A 17341-nucleotide genomic window follows, 5' to 3' on the forward strand; every position below is an offset into this window, starting at 1 on the left:
TACAGGAAATTAGGAGACGACAGTGCCCTTCCCTTTGCTCTCTTTTAAGAGATCATAATGGTAAGGGTGGTGCAATGCCTACTTCATAATCACTAAGTTCATCAGATCTTTAAGAGAGTGATGCAGTCAAATGAGCTTCTTGTTAATTAAAATCTAGCGTACTGTTGAAGGACAGAACATCCAGAAAGAAGCTCAACAAAGACAGAAGTTCTAAATGCTACAATCAACCAAACACTTCACCCAACAGCAGACAACTATACTTTCTTTTCCAACGCACATGGAACATTCTCCAGAATAGACCACATATTAGGCCATAAAGCAAGTTTTAACAAAATCCAAAGCATCGAAATATTACAAAGTATCTTTTCTGACCATAAAGCCATAGAAGTAGAAATCAATAACAGAAAAAGCAAGGAAAAAAAATCAAACACATGGAAACTGAACAACACCTTGCTCAAAAACTACTGGGTAACAGAAGAAATTAAGGATGGAATAAAGAAATTCATAGAATCAAATGAGAATGAAAACATATCCTACCAGAACCTTTGGGACACAGCAAAAGCTGTGCTCTGAGGTCAATTTATAGTAATAAACATACACATCCAAAAAGAAGACGGGGCCAAAATCAAAACATTAACCCTACAACTGGAACAAGTAGAAATAGAGCAGCAAAAGAAGGCCTCAGGCACCAGAAGAAAGGAAATAATAAAAATTAGAGCAGAATCAAATGATACAGAGAGCAGAAAAACAACTGAAAGAGTTAACAAGACCAAAAGCTGGTTCTTTGAAAAGATCAACAAAACTGATAAACCATTGGCCAAACAGACAAAAGAAAAACAGGAGAGGTAGCAAATAACCTGCATAAGAAATGAGATGGGTGATATCACAACAGACCCAACTAAAATTAAAAGAATGATAACAGAATACTATGGAAAATTGTACTCTAACAAATTTGAAAATCTAGAGGAAATGGACAAATTCCTAGAAACTCACTACCTACCTAAACTAACATAAACAGAGGCAGAACAACTAAATAAACCCATAACAAAAGAAGAGACCAGAAGGGTAATTTAAAAGTGTCCAAGAAAAAAAAGCCCTGGTCCTGATGGTTTCACTGGAGAATTCTACCAAACTTTCAAAGAACAGTTAACGTCACTACTATTAAAGGTATTTCAGAGCATAGAAAAGGATGGAATACTCCCAAACTCACTCTATGAAGCCAGCATAACCCTGATACCAAAACCAGGTAAAGACACCACAAAAAAAGAAATACACACCAATATCCCTCATGAACATTGATGCAAAAATCCTCAACAAAATTCTAGCCAATAGAATTCAGCAACATATCAAAAAAATAATTCACCATGATCAAGTGGCATTTATACCAGGTATGCAGGGATGGTTCAACATTAGAAAAACAATCATTGTAATCCATCACATAAATAAAACAAAAGACAAGAACCACATGATCTTATCAATCGATGCAGAAAAGGCATTTGACAAGGTCTGACACCCATTCATGATAAAAACTCTAAACAAAGTAGGAATAAAAGGGAAATTCCTCATCATAACTAAGTGCACTTATACAAAGCCAGCAGTGAACATCATCCTAAATGGAGAGACTTTGAAAGCATTCTCCTTGAGAACAGGAACCAGACAAGGATGCCCTTTATCACCACTCGTCTTCAACATTGTGCTGGAGGTCCTAGCCAGAGCAATTAGGCTAGAAAAAGAAATAAAGGGCATCCAAATTGGTGAGGAAGAAGTAAAAGTTTCTCTATTTGCAGATGATATGATCTTATACACAGAAAACCCCAAAGAATCTACAAGAAAACTACTGGAACTAATAGAAGATTTCAGCAAAGTTTCAGGATACAAGCTAAACATACAAAAATCAGTTGGATTCCTTTACACCAAAAAAGAGAACCTCGAAGAGGAAATCACCAAATCAATACCATTTCCAATAGCCCCCAAGAAGATAAAATACTTATGAATAAATCTAACCAGAAACATAAAAGACCTATACAAAGAAAACTACAAGATACTACTGCAGGACACCAAAAGAGACCTACATAAGCAGAAGAACATACCTTGCTCATGGAGAGTAAGCGTCAACACTGTGAAAATGTCAGTTCTACCCAAAGTGATCTACAGATACAATGCAATCCCGATCCAAATTCTGTCGGCATTTTTTTAAGGAGCTAGAGAAACAAATCACCAACTTTATATGGAAAGGGAAGTGGCCTCAGATAAGTAAAGCATTAGTGAAGAAGAAGAACAAAGTGGGAGGCCTCACACTACCTGATTTTAGAACCTAGTATACTGCCACGGTAGTCAAAACACTGGTACAACAACAGATACATAGACCAATGGGACATAATTGAGAATCCAGACGTAAATTCATCCACCTATGATCAGCTGATATTTGACATAGGCCCAAAGTCCATTAATTGGGGAAATGACAGTCTCTTTAACAAATGGTGCTGGCATATCTGAATATCCATCTGCAAAAAATTGAAATGAGATCCATACCTCACACCATGCACAAAAACTAACTCAAAATGGATCGAACACCTAAATATAAAATCTAAAACAATAAAGATCACTGAAGAAAAAGTAGGGACAATACTAGGAGCCCTAATACATGGCATAAACACAATACGAACTGTAAGTAACAACGCACAAACACCAGAACAGAGAGTAGATAAATGGGAGCTCCTAAAAATCAAACACTTATGCTCATCAAAAGACTTCATCAAGAGTCAAAAGAAAACCTACAGAAAAAAATTTTGTGTAGGGAAAAAACTTTTGGCTACGAGAAATCTGATCAACAGCTACTCTCTAAACTCTACAAGATGCAAAACCTCAACAACCAAAAGACAAATAACCCAGTTAAAAAATGGGCAAAGGATATAAACAGGCACTTCACCAAAGAAGACATTCAGATGACTAACAGATACATGATGAAATGCTCACAATCATTAGCCATTAGAGAAATGCAAATCAAAACTACAATGAGATAGCATCTCACCCCAACAAGGCTAGCATTAATCCAAAAAACACAAAATAATAAATGTTGGAGAGGTTGTGGAGAGACTGGAACACTTATACACTGTTGGTGGGAATGTAAAATGGTACAACCACTTTGAATATCAATTTGGCGCTTCCTTAAAAAGCTAGAAATAGAAGTACCATAACATCCAGCAATCCCACTCCTTGGAATGTACCTTAGAGAAATAAGAGCCATCACATGAATAGACATATGCACACCCACGTTCACTGCAGCACTGTTCACGATAGCAAAAAGATGGAAACAACCTAGGTGTCCTTCAACGGACGAATGGGTAAACAAATTGTGGTATATTCACACAATGGAATATTACACAACAATAAATAACAACGATGAATCCGTGAAACATCTCATAACATGGAGGAATCTGGAAGGTGTTATGCTGAGTGAAATTAGTCAGTCACAAAAGGACAAATACTGTATGAGACCACTATTATAAGAATTCAAGAAAAGGTTTAAACGCAGAAGAAAACATTACTTGATGGCTATGAGGGTGGGGAGAGAGGGAGAGAGGAATTCACTAACTAGATAGTAGATAGACAAGAATTATCTTAGGTGAAGGGAAGGATAACATACAATACAGGGGAGGTCAGCAGAACTGGACTAATCCAAAAGCTAAGAAGTTTCCTGAATACAACCAAGCACTTTGAGGTACAGAGTAGCAGGGGCCGGGGTCTAGGGACCATGCTTTCAGGAGACATCTAGGTCAACTGGCATAACAAGGTTTGTTAAGAAAATGTTCTGCATCCCATTTTGGTGAGTGGCTTCTGGGGTCTTAAAACCTAGCAAGCGGCCATCTAAGATGCATCAATTGGTCCCAACCCACCTGGAGCAAAGGAGAATGAAAAACACCAAAGACACAAGGAAAATATTAGTCCAAGAGACAAAAGGGGCCACATAAACCAGAGACTCCATCAGCCTGAGACCAGAAGAACTAGATGATGCCCAGCTACCACCAATGACCGCTCTGACAGGGAACACAACAGAGTCCCTGATGGAGCAGGAGAAAAGTGGGATGCAGAACTCAAATTCTAGTAAAAGGACCACACTTAATCATTTGACTGAGACTGGAGGGACCCCAGAAGACATGACCTGTGGACTCTGTGTTATCCCAAACCTAAAACTATTCCCAAAGCCAACTCTTCAGAAAAAGATTAGACTGGACTATAAGACATTAAATGATACTTGTGAAGAGCGTGCTTCTTAGCTCAAGTAGACACATGATTCTAAATGGGCAGCTCCAGTCTGGAGGTGAGATTAGAAGGCAGAAAGGGACAGGAGCTGGTTAAATGGACGCGGGCAATCCAGAGTGGAAAGGAGGAGTGTGCTGTCACAATATGATGGGTGCAATTAGGCTCACAGAGCAGAAATGAAGTTCTGATATATGCAGCAACATGCATAAACCTTGAAAACATTATGCAGAATGAGGTAAGTCAGACACAAAAGGGCAAATACTGTATGATTCCACTTACATGAAATATCTAGAATAGTCAAATACAAGTGGTTAAGAGCTTGGCTGCTAACCCAAGGTCAGCAGTTCACATCTACCAGCTGCTCCTTGGAAACCTTATGGGGCAATTCTACTCATAAAGTTTTGTATGAGAAATTTGAACTGTAAACTTTCATTTAAAGTACAATTTAAAAAAAAGAAAAAAGAAGAGACAGCCTACAAGAATGGGGAAAATGTTTGGTAACCATATATCTGATTAAGGTTTAATATCCAGCATACATAAAGAGCTCCTACAACTCAACAACAGGAAGACAAACAACTCAATTGAAAAATGGGTAAAGAAGATATACAAATGGCCAATAAACACATGAAAAGATGCTCAACATCATTAGTCATTAGGGAAATGCAAATTAAAAGCACAATGAGGCACCACTTCATACCCACTTGGATGGCTATTACCAGAAAAATGGAAAATAACAAGTGTTGGCAAGGATGTAAACTGGAACCCTCCTACATTGCTGGTAGGAATGTAAAATAGTAAAATGGTATAGCCACTGTGGAAAACAGTTTTGTGGTTACACAAAATGTTAAACATAGAAATACCATATGACCCAACAATTCCACTCCCGGATGTTTACCCAAAAGACTTGAAAGCAGGAACGCAAACAGATACTTGTATACCAGTGTTCACTGCAGCATTATTCATAATAGCCAAAAGATGGAAACAACACAAGTGAATGGATAAATAAAATGTGGTATATCCATAACAAACCAAACCCATTGCCAGTTAATTCAGACTCATAGCGACACTACAGGACAGAGTAGAACTGCCCCCATAGAGTTTTCAAGGAGCGGCTGGTAGATTCGAACTGCCAACCTTTTGGTTAGCAGTCATTGCTCTTAACCGCTGCGCCACCAAGGCTCCAAACAATTGATTATTATTCAGCCATAAGGAGAAATGACATTCTGATACATGCTGCAACATGCATAAACCTTGAAAACATTATGCAGAATGAGGTACACAAAAGGGCAAATATTGTATGATTCCACTTACATGAAATATCTAGAACAGTCAAATACAAGCAGTTGAGAGCTTGGCTGTTAACCCAAGGTCAGCAGTTCGAATCCACCAGCTGCTCCTTGGAAACCCTACAAGGCAGTTCTACTCTGTCCTATAGGGTCACTATGAGTCAGAATTCGCTGGACGGCAATGAGGTTTTTAAGGACTGGAGGGAGGGGGGAATGGAGAATTATTGTTTAAAGAGTACTAAGTTTCTGTTTGGGTGATGAAAACCTTTTGGAAATAAACAGTGGTCATGGTTGCACAACATGGTGAATGCAATTAATGTTACTGAATTTTACACTTAAAAATGGTTACAATGGCAAATTTTTTGTTATATATATTTTACCACAGTAAAATTAAAGAAAGAGAGAAAGAGAACATGAGAGAAATCTGGCATCACCAATAACTGGACAGGATGTGAAGCTACAGGAAATTTTATACAGTGCTGATGAAAATAAATTTGGCATTAACACTCGGAAAGCAATTTAGCATTATCTCTTAAAGCTGAATATTCACATACCTTAGTAAGACCTAGCAATCCCATTCCTAGGTATAAACCCAAGAGAAGCTCTTGCACAAGTGTACCACATAAATAAGAACATTCAGAGCAGCACTGTTAGGAATAGCAAAAAAGAAAACAGAAACTGGGAACAATCCAAAATTCCAATGGCAGGAGAATGGATAAATAAATTATGGTAAAATATATCCACAAAATGAAATATTATACAGCATTAAAAAATGAACGAGCCACAGCTCTGTGCAACATGAATGAACTGTAAAAATGTAATACTGAATGGAAAAAAAAAAAATCCCAGAAGACTATGTACTACAATAAGGTAACAAACACGGTAGTGGTAAAAAGCACAGAGTTGGAGCTAGACTACCGGGGTTCAAATCCCAGCTGGGCCATTCACTAGCACTGTGATCTTGAGCAACTTATTCAACTCTCTGTACCTCATTTTCCTCATCTGTAAAATGGGGATAAAAATTATGAAATTGTAAGGATTTAATGAGACAATGCATACAATGTACTTAGAACAAAGCAAACAAGCAAATTAAACAATATATTGTTTAAGTATACATACATTTATTATTTTAAAACTAGGTTTTTAAAAACTAAAAACACAAAACTTATGATAGTGGTTACCTCTAGGGTGAACGTGGGGGATGGGATGAGGAGGAACTCAAAACATAAATATATACAAATTATAAGTAATAATTCTAGTTCTTGAGTTGGAAGGTGGGTTCACAGTTGTTCCTCTTATTATTAGCTTCGTAACTACATGTGATCTTTGTATTATCAAATAATATATTAAAGATAATAAAAGAAAAAGAAAATGGTAGGAAAGAAATTGGAGGCAGCAAGTATGTCTAACTCTCTCAAGGTATTTAACTGTAAAAGAAGCAGCTGGAGGAAGAAAAGGCATCAAGAAATTTTTTTTTTAAATAAATAACAGCCTGTGTATATGCTGATATAGAATTATAAATGTGACTGTTCCTCAAAATAATCCAATAGATCTATCACTACTTTAAGATGAAGAACTCAAGGTCAGAAAGCCTACAAAACGTGGCACTATGTCACACAGCTAATAAGTGACAAAAGCCATATTTAAACTCAGATTTGTCTAACTCCGTATTTCAGGATTTGTATACAACACAATGCTGCCTGCCTTTGCGTAAGCTTGATTTAGCATCTAACATTAGCTTAATCACACATTTATTAGGGTATCTTTTTGAGTATCTACTAGATAGACTTAAGGAGTAACACCGTCTCTACCTTTAGAGTTTACACTCTAGCAACGAAGATTAGACAATTACTTAAATGATTTCAATACAATGCAAAATTATGTAAAGTCACATATGCAGTACAGGTGGTCCCCAACTTATGACACATTCAAGTTATGACAAACCGCACTTACGGACAGCCATCTGTTTCCACAAAGAAGTGAAGTCGATGCCTGGTTTCAAGGCATTTAAAGACAGAATAAAACTACTGTCTGGAGGAAATGCTGCTGGATTCAAATTAAAACCTTTTCTTGTTTATGTTCTGAAAACCCCCAAGCATTCAAAAACATTGACAAAAATAAGTTGCCAGTCTACTACTGAAGTAACTCCAAGGCCTGGATGACGATTATGTTATTCGAAGACTGGTTTTTAAATTGGTTCATCACAGAAGTACTTGCCCACTGCCTTGAAAAGAGCATTCCTTTCAAGAGTCTGCTGCTACTTGATAATGCCCCAGGACATCCTCCTCATACAGATGATCTAAATCAAGATATGAAAGTGGTGTATCTACCTTCCATACAACAGCTGTGATTCAGCCTATGAATCAAGGTGCAGTTGCCACTTTCAAGGCATACTACCTACAGACTATGTTTGCTCAGGCAATAGCTGCAACAGATGGAGGTACGGTAACATAATGTGATTTCTGGAAGAATTATAATATTCCTCAGTGTATTCAGAACATTACATCTTCCTGGGAGGAAGTTACAGGAAAATGCTTCCAGGGGATATGGAAAAAATTGCTGAGTTATGTAAACATGCTCCAAGCATTTGATCAGGATAATATGATGGAAGAGATCAGTGGAAAAATCATCCGTATGGCAAGAATGCTGAACAGAGAACTCAGTACTGATGATGTGGAACAGCTCATAGGTCACAAAGAAGGGGAGTTGACAGATCAGGACTTAGTGGATTTTGAAGAGGAAAGAAATGCTGCAATAGAAACAGCTAATGAGAAAGAGGAAGGAAAGAAGTTGTCAAAAAATTTTACAGTGAAAGGATCAGCTTAAGTTTTGTTTAAACTAAATCAGGGGCTTCAGTTGCTTGAAAACATAAACCCAAACGCTTTGTTAAAGTTGACAGACAGATTTGGGAAGCAGTGAGATGTTACCTTGAAATATATGAAGAAAAAAAGAAAAGGACCATACAGACAACTCTCACTAATTTTCTGACTAGAAATGGCATCCCTATAATCCAGATGTTCCAGAACTTCCCCAAGTGGAGTTACTACCACAACTGACAAAATGTCAACACTGTCTAACTCTTCATCGTTGGAGTACATTTTTATGATTTGTATATTTTTTTATGTGTATGTATTAAAATATATCTGTAAGTTTATAATGTTTCCAACCCCCAAAGACTGTATTTATAAAGATACTGATAATAAAAGACAATAATAATGAAAACTAAAAAAAAAAAAAAAAATTAGGTATTCGACTTCCATCAGAGTCGTTGGAAAAGAACCCCATCATTATGTACAAAATATTATGGGAGTTCAGAAAAAAAGAGTCTAGCTGGGAGCTAGAGAGATTAGGAGAAGTTTTATAAAAGAGGGTAACATTTCAGCTGACCTTGAAGAGGTGGGTAGGGTTTTGAAAGACAAAGTTTAGAAGCAGCTCTTCAAGGGCCACAATCATGCCTAGACCCCAGGGCCTAGTATGCTGGACTTATTAAATGAATGTGGGTGCAGGCCATTCCAGAAGAAAGTAACAACAAAAAGGATGAGAGGCAGAATACATGAGGCCCAACAACAACAAAAAGGATCAGAGAATGGGAGGAATGTGAATATACGTATATATACATATGGAATTCCTGGGTCCAAATGATTAAGTGATTGGCCAACCAAAAGTCTGGCAGTTCAAATTCATCCAGCGGCTCCTTGGAAGAAAGGCCTGGCGATCTTCTTCTGAAAGATCACAGTCACTGAAAACCCTATGGAGCACAGTCCTATTCTGAAGCACATGGGGTCTCCATGAGTTGGAATGGACTTGACATCAACTGGTTTGGTTTTTTTGGTTATACGTACACAAACACACACACACACACACACACACACACACACACACACACACACACACATTAGAACAAGTATTAAATAACTGGTCATGCTTCTCTTTACACTTTGGCTCCCATATCTGCCATCTTTAAGAAAATTCTCTCTTGACACCACCTTCATTCTCACCCAGTTTTTATTTCTGTGCTTCCCATCTTTTTTATTACTTTTGTTGAGATATAATTCATATACCATGGAATTCACCCATCTGAAGTGTAAATTCAATGGTTTTTCCAATATTCAGTTGTGTAAACATCACAATCAATTTTAGAACATTTCCATCACCCCAAAAAGAAACCTTGTACCCATTATCAGTTACTCCCCATTTCATCTCAGTGCCCCACCCCATCCTAGGCAACTACTAATCTACTTTCTGTCTCTGTAGATCTGCCTATTCTAGACATGGAATCATATGTGGTCATTTGTGACTGGCTTCTTTCACTGAGCATGTTTTCAAGGTTCATCCATTTTGTGACATGTATCATTACTTCAGTACTTTTAATTGCCATATAATATTCAATTGTATAGGTATAAAACCCATTGCCATTGAGTCAACTCCGACCCATAGCAACCCCATACGACAGAGCAGAACTGCCCCATAGGGTTTCCAAGGAGCAGCTGGTGGATTCAAACTGCCAACCTTTTGTTTAGCAGCCAAACTCTTAACCACTGCGCCACCAAGGCTCCTTGTATGGGTATACACATCTTATTTATCCATTTATCAGCTGAAGGACATTTGGTTGTTTCCAATTTTTGGTTAGTATGAATAACGAGGCTATGTATATTCACGTACAAGATTTTATGTGGACATATGTTTTCACTTCTCTTAGGTGTATATCTAGAAGTAGAATTCCTGGATCATATGGCAACTCCATGTTTAATCTTTTGAGAAACTGCCAAACATCTTTCCAAAGTAACTATACCACCTTACATTCTCATCAACAGCGCATGAGTATTCCAATTACTCTACTATTAAGCTGTCTTTTTGATTCCAGCCATTCTAGTGGGTGTGAAGTGGCATCTCAATGTGGTTTTGGTTTGTGTTTCCTTGATAGCTAATGACGTTGGGCATCTTTTCATTGCTATTTCTATATCTTCTTTGGAGAAATATCTATCAGATCTTTTGCCCATTTTTTAATTGGATTCTGTTCCCCATCTTAATCAAAGTCCTTAAAAGATTAGTCTGTACACAGCATCTATACTTCCTTACCTTCTGTTCACTTTTATTCCCCTCCTTTCACTCTTCAAACCATTCCAACCTTGCTTGCTTTTGCGCCTCACTCTGACATTGCTCATCATAGTCACCAACCACCTCTATACCGTCAAAATCAATGACTATTCTTCAGTCCTCATCTTACAGCATGTAAGTATGGTTTGCACATCTGTTTTTTAATTCCTACTAACCTCTTATTCTAATCTATATTTTTCCTTGTCCTGGTTTTTGTCTGTATTTTTATGTATTATTGCATATTTTCCTGTGGAATGAGAAATGTAAACAATCAATCAAAGGGTATATCCAGGGAACTGCAGGTAATGCAACTGGGCTATAGTAGAGGAAATGGAAGGGAATCATGGCAATGGAAGGGTTGAGGTAGGATACGGAAAGGCTGGCTACATTATGGATGTTGGGTTAGGGATTTGGACTTTGGTAGGTAATGTGGAGCCATTAAAAATTTTTATATAGGAAGTGCTCAGCACTAGCCTGCTGGATTGTTCTGGCAGCAGGTATAAAATTACTTAGGGGCAAGGGGCAGGGGACAGAGAAACAGGCAAGGAGGTCATGTGGGAAGTTTATTATACTAGTAAAGGTAGCAATAAGCCAGTCAGTAAATTAGAGTGTTGTTGTTAGGTGCCGTAGAGTCGATTTTCTACTCATAGCGACCTCATGTGGACAGAGTAGACCTGCCCCATAGGGTTGTCTTGGCTGTAATCTTTATAGAAACAGATTGCCAGGTATTTCTCCTGTTGAGCAGCTAAGTGGGTTCAAACCACCAAGCTTTGGTTTGCAGTGAGTGCTTAGTGTTTAACCGTTGGGCCACAAACCAAACCCACTGCCATCGAGTCCATTCTCACTCATAGTGACCCTACAGGACATAGCAGAACTGCCCCATAGAGTTTCCAAGGAGCTCCTGGTGGATTCAAACTGCCGACTTCTTGGTTAGCAGCCAAGCTCTTAACCACTGCGCCACCAGGGCTCCACGGGTCTCCTCAAATTAGGGTAGTGGTGCTAAAAATTAAAATAAAGGATCAACTGGAAAGTGACTGCCACTAAACTTTAACCAACTGAGTTAATTTTATTACTGATAACAGAACTAATAGCTGCCACTAGTCAAGCGATGTTAGACTAAAAGTTCTTAGTTCTCAGTTCTATTAAATCTGATTTGATGGAAATGTAGTCAACACATAACACAGATAAAATTCTCTCTCCCTGTTAGAAATAAACAATTATAGTAATGCTCCCCACTTTCCTCTCTCAAAAAGTAAACACTTTGGAAAATCTCAGATAACTCAAACTTCTTGAAGAGGGAGGATCTGGCCATGCTTACCTGTCAGTCTTGCTCTCTCCATTGCCTCTCTTCCCTTCACTGGTCCTTAGTATGTTAACATCATGAGGAAACAGAAATTTATGCAAAATACGTAAGGGAAAGCAAATCATCCCCAATTAAATTTAGTCCTTTCTTCCTTTTTTCCAAAGGAAATGGTTGTTGATACTATGAGGAGTTAAATTATAATAACACATGCCAGGGCGATGATGTCAGTGAGGGCGTGGTTAGGTCGCATACAAGTCTGAAATTCCTTCAATCCCAAACATTTCCTCTCTCAATCTCACCTACACTCCAATCTTTCTTCTGAGGCAACTCCTTCAAACACTGAAGAAACAGTGTTGAGACCCTAGAACTGTGATCTTTTTACTTCAGCCTTTTTTCCCCCCACTAAAAAAAACAAGAGTAATTTGAAGGCCATTAAAACATGTTTTACAAAAATGTATCATTAAATTATTTTGCAGAACCCCTCTTTGAAACCCACATTTTCCCCCTTCTGTGACTATTTTAATCCCAAAGGAAGGAACGGAAATTCAATACTACATCTTCAGAAAGAATCTGCCTTTATTAGGCATTATACATTTGTGGACTGCACTCCTATATTCAACACCAGCCAAAACAGAATGAGGAAAGTGTAACTGTCATGGGTTCTACTGAAACACCTTCCCTGAAAAGTGAGGCATACAAACATTCCTCAAAATAAAATAATCCTATTTTTTTAAGGTCAAATATATAAAACAAATATACTTTTAAATCAGCAAGTCACAAACTCAAATGATATAGAAAGAGTAGCTTTTCAAACAGGTCACTGACAATTATTATTTATTTGACAAACTATGCGTGATGATTACAGCTAAAAATAAATTAAGATGTAAAAACTCTCCTTATTTAAAACAGCAGGTATTTATAATTTGTACTTTTTCAGGAATTTAGAATTTAACTGTACTTTATTTCTGTTTTTAAAATGTTTTGGACAGGTTCAGGAACTTTATTATACAGACTTGTTCCACCTGAGAAACAGTTCTTAACAGAAATGGCAAATAAGCCACTGTCAAAATTAAAACTTTGCCTTGGCACAGAAAAAAATCTGGAGGGATACACGCACCAAACAGCTACCAGTTATTTTCCTTGAGGAGCGGGACGTAGCTGAGGAGCTACAGGACATGAAAGGAAGATCTGGCTTTTTATTTTATATACTTCTTTATGCTTCTTTTTTTTTTTAATGAGTATGTCTTACATTTATTATTAAAAACTAATAAAGTTTTTTTTTAATGTAACCTTGGGTATAAAAATACACAGATTACATTGAGCAAATGCATCCAAAACACTCTTCCCAAATGAGAGAAGCAAACACATTAAGCCCTACGTGTGAACACCGGCATGAAGACAAAGAGCACTGTAGCAGTGCTTCCGTTTAAGTATACCGAAACCGACATGCACACAAGGAGTCATATACACAGCTACAAAGCGATGTACATATACAGTATCCTTACATGTCATCAGGACATTAACCTGTAAGAACACAAAGGATTCTTGACAAATGCATTAGTAATTACTTATCTACTTCCTCCCCCATTGGTCTGAATGTTCCCTGAACTGCTTCCCAAACTTTACAAAAATCATTGGAAGGAGACAGGAGATTTGAATTCAAATCTACAACCATTCCTCTCGTCCCCTATACTATCCTAGATTTAGAAGCCAGTTAAATGTTTACTACAGTCCAAGGGGGGTGAAGAACTGAGAAGACAGAAGCTTTTAGATAGCTTCAAATACACGAAATCCCTAACGAGGAAAAAATTAATTTTTAGAATTCATTTTACTTTAATGGGTTCTGGGTAACCTGAGAGACTTGGGGTGGGGGGAGTCAAGAAAGAAACTTTCATATAGTACTATATAAGATCTGAAGAGAATAAAGACAGATGAAATACCCCCTAACTATAAATAAATATATATATATATATAAAACTATTGATAACCTACAACTACGTCGGGACCCGTATTTCTTAAGTATGAACAGTATGAATACCAGGTAAACTAAGGTCCATAAACACTAAACAGTCCAAGTCTAAACATTTACCCACTGCCTTGATCCAGACTTGCATTTAAACCAACATGTATCGTTTTCTTCACTTATCTGAGAAAGCAGCAGGAATCCTTCCCCACCCCCAACACTCCATTAGATGAGGAAAAATATCCCTAAATGTCTATAGCACCTATTTTTCTTCAAAGAACAAATACAACGTTCAGAGAGGGTAAAAGGTCTTCCTGCTACAACATATAAAGTTCCTCCTAATCAGCACTGTGTGAGCCCTGAAATGCCAAGAAACCGCCAAGGATATTCCCTGGCAAATGTGGGCACGATTGTCCACCTCTCCCCAGAACGCCCATGTGCCCAATCAGGGCACAACTCTCCGGCAGCTGTGGGTTAATCATAAAGACTCCAAGGATCCCGACGGAGCCTGGTTATCTGCACAGCTCTCAGCACCGGCTCAGCAGCAAGACCCAAAGAATCGCAGAGCTTTCAGCCTTAACCCCAAGGTATGTCCTCTCTCAAGACTCTTTCCCTACAGGCTGGGTGGGGTAAGGTCTCCATCTAGTCTAGAAGAGTATAGTCAGTTCTTAATGAAGCTGTTGTGATTTCACTGACGATATTTCAACCACCCGATAATGCTGGTGGTATGGGGAGGGAGAAGGTGGGGGTGGGGGAGAATGGAAACAGTTAATCAAAGGAATAAAATAACCTTGGGCTGGGGAGGGTTGCAGGGGGGGCCAGAGTCTGAGATGACATTTTATCCCTGCGGAGACGAGGTACATCAGCAGGAAGTCCAACTAACTTCATTTCACAAAGATACAAACTTGCAGGCTGGATTTGTTTTTAATTCCCCTGCGTTCTCAGGCCTCACGTACAAGGACTGTAAATTCCCGGAACTCCAGACCCAGGTGAGAAAAGATGCCGAAAGAAGTAGGGGGAAAGGGAGAGGCGCTGAGAGGAGGCAGGAATCCCGATCCCCTCCTAAACGAGAATGATAAGCCAAGGGCACTCCCAGATCCCCAGAAAAGGAAGTAACTGGAGTCCGAAAAAGCGCTTTTCCCTACCTTCTTGTTGTTCTTGTTATAGCCAAAAGTCGGAATCCCAGGCCTGGAAGTCACTGATAGCAGCATTTTCTCTTTAATCTTAGGGAGCTGAGCGAGAGAAGAGAGAGGGATAGGGAGGGGGAAGAGAAAGAGAGGGAGAGGGGAGAGGGAGAAGGGAGGGGGAGGAGAAAGGGGGAGAAAAGGAGCGGGAGGGAGAGAGATTTGGGGCGGGTAGAGAACGAGCTCGGGCCGCTAGTTTACGTCACTGAGAGAAGTTCGCCCAGGGTCTGAATAAGGCACTTCCACTGGGTCCTAATGCCCAAAATATTTTTTGTTTTGTTTTCATGGGCTTAGTAGTTAATGCTAGAAAGACGATGAAAAGTCTTGGTTCTAACCAAAACCTGACTTTTTAAATCTATCCCTTTTTGTCTACGAACATGTTCTGATTTTCACGGAAAGAGAATGCTGGAGGAACCCGCCAGATTGGGGCCCCCAGACGCCCTGCTAACTCAGAACTGAAGCCACTCCCGAAGTCCACCTTTCAGCCAAAGATTAGGCAGGCATATAAAACAAACAATAACACACGTGAGGAACGTGCTGCTTAGATCAATCAAGTCTACAAGACCTCATGGGCAACACCTGCCTAAAAACAAAGCTGAGAAGACTGTAAGGGACAGGAAAACTGGAGGAATGGAAGCGGAAACGGGGAACCCAGGGTGGAAAGGGGGAGAGTGCTGACACATCGCGGGGATTGCGATCAAAGTCAAGAAACAATTTGTGCATAAATTTTTGAAAGAGAAACTAATTTGCTCTGTAAACTTTTACTTAAAGCACAATAAAATGATATAAAAGAGAGAGAGAATGTGAATGTTTTTCCTTAGATCTCTGCTGTTAAAAGAGGATTTCAAGCTCGATTTTGAAGGGGCCACCAGGACTCGCAGAAAACCATACTGAGATAGAGTGTGTAGGAAGAGCTCAGCGCCCCACTCCCCGCCCCCACTTCACATTTATAGTCATCTTAATACACAAAGAAAGTACAGACATAGCAGCACACGAAAGAGCAGAGACAAGCAAAACAGAGTTTGGGAATAGCTAGTTTCAGATCCTTGGATAGTTCAATTTCTCTCCTATTTCAGATTCTCCCAAGTATCACTTCATACTTAAGGAGGTATTATCAGATTGGGCTATATCGTGAAACTTGGTGCCTAGTGGGTTTTTTTTATTATTGTTGTTTTTTAAACCCTGTGAAGCGATCTTGCCTTTTCATTCCACTATTTTCTAGCCTTCAAGGTCCATGAAGCTGAAACAATTACAGAAACTCACCAAACCTGGAATTTATGCCCAAACTGAAGTTCACACAGTTAGGATGTTTGCTTCAAGTTGTCTCTGAGCTGTAGAGAAAAATAAGCATTTTAAAAGCATATGATTCACAGGGAAGAAAAATGCAAAATTCTCAGAAGAGAAAAATATGAACTGAAGAGTCAAGAACCTAACAGGATTGCAACAACACTCACCTCTCATAGTTTCAAAGGAATGTCCTTGTGGAAAAAGCCTCAACAAGAAAAGGAACTTGTAGGAAACCAAGAATGTAAGAATGATACTCAGTGACCCCTACCAATCCAAGTGGACCAGGGCTGTAGAACAGAAGCCTTCAGACCCCTTCATAAGGCCATCTTGCTGCCATCACAGCCATTCTCTTGAGACATAAATGAACCCCATCTGCCTTATCACACCAAATATTAAGCCAAAACTCTCTATAGAACGAAGTCTTAGTCTTGATTCTAGTTTTCCTGGCACCTTTTTGCCATGCTGATGGAACAGACAGTACTAATATTCTGCAGAGTAAATACACACACATACCCCACCCCTAATCTCCAACTTTCATTTCCAATAGGACAGGAAGTGCCTGCTCAGCTCAAGGGACACAGGAAGGGTGGGAGCAGCCTCACTGTGGGAATTGCAACTGAGATTGGAAACACAGCAGCCAAATACCGTTAAAAAAAAAAAAAAAAAAAGAAGAAGATAGATGCCTCTCAGCAATACCATATCTAAGAAAAAGTCCCTTTTCAGCCCTCAGAGATTCTAATTCACTATATGCCAAGTTATCCTCACTGTTTGGGTCCTTAGATGATGTCTCCTCCCTCAGTCTAACCATGTGGTACAGAAATCGTACTCTTGAAGGCCTGATTCATAAGGGCAGTCAATCTAATTTAATTTTTTTAAATTCTGATATTTTTAATGTGTTGTGTTCTGCTTCATTCCTTAATGTTCAATGATATCTTAAGATTTAAAAGTTAAAAACATG

At 38.8% G+C, this 17341-nt stretch overlaps 1 protein-coding gene across 5 annotated transcripts in view; it reads right to left on the reverse strand.

Moving 5' to 3' along the window:
- RBMS2 (RNA binding motif single stranded interacting protein 2) overlaps positions 1 to 15188 on the reverse strand; it is a 55045-nt gene extending 39857 nt beyond the window's left edge. For 4 of the 5 annotated variants that reach the window (XM_023734556.1, XM_023734555.1, XM_023734553.1 and 1 more), the window contains exon 1: positions 15058 to 15188. In XM_023734556.1, the coding sequence (XP_023590324.1) occupies positions 15058 to 15123 (66 nt within the window). In that variant the 5' untranslated portion in view covers positions 15124 to 15188. The remainder of the gene's footprint in view (positions 1 to 15057) is intronic. The other variant, XM_023734552.1, reaches the window with a different exon arrangement.
- Between the last annotated feature and the right edge of the window lie 2153 nt (positions 15189 to 17341).

The sequence above is a fragment of the Trichechus manatus genome, unplaced genomic scaffold (genome assembly GCF_000243295.1).
Source record: "Trichechus manatus latirostris isolate Lorelei unplaced genomic scaffold, TriManLat1.0 scaffold00069, whole genome shotgun sequence".
Taxonomy (NCBI): domain Eukaryota; kingdom Metazoa; phylum Chordata; class Mammalia; order Sirenia; family Trichechidae; genus Trichechus; species Trichechus manatus.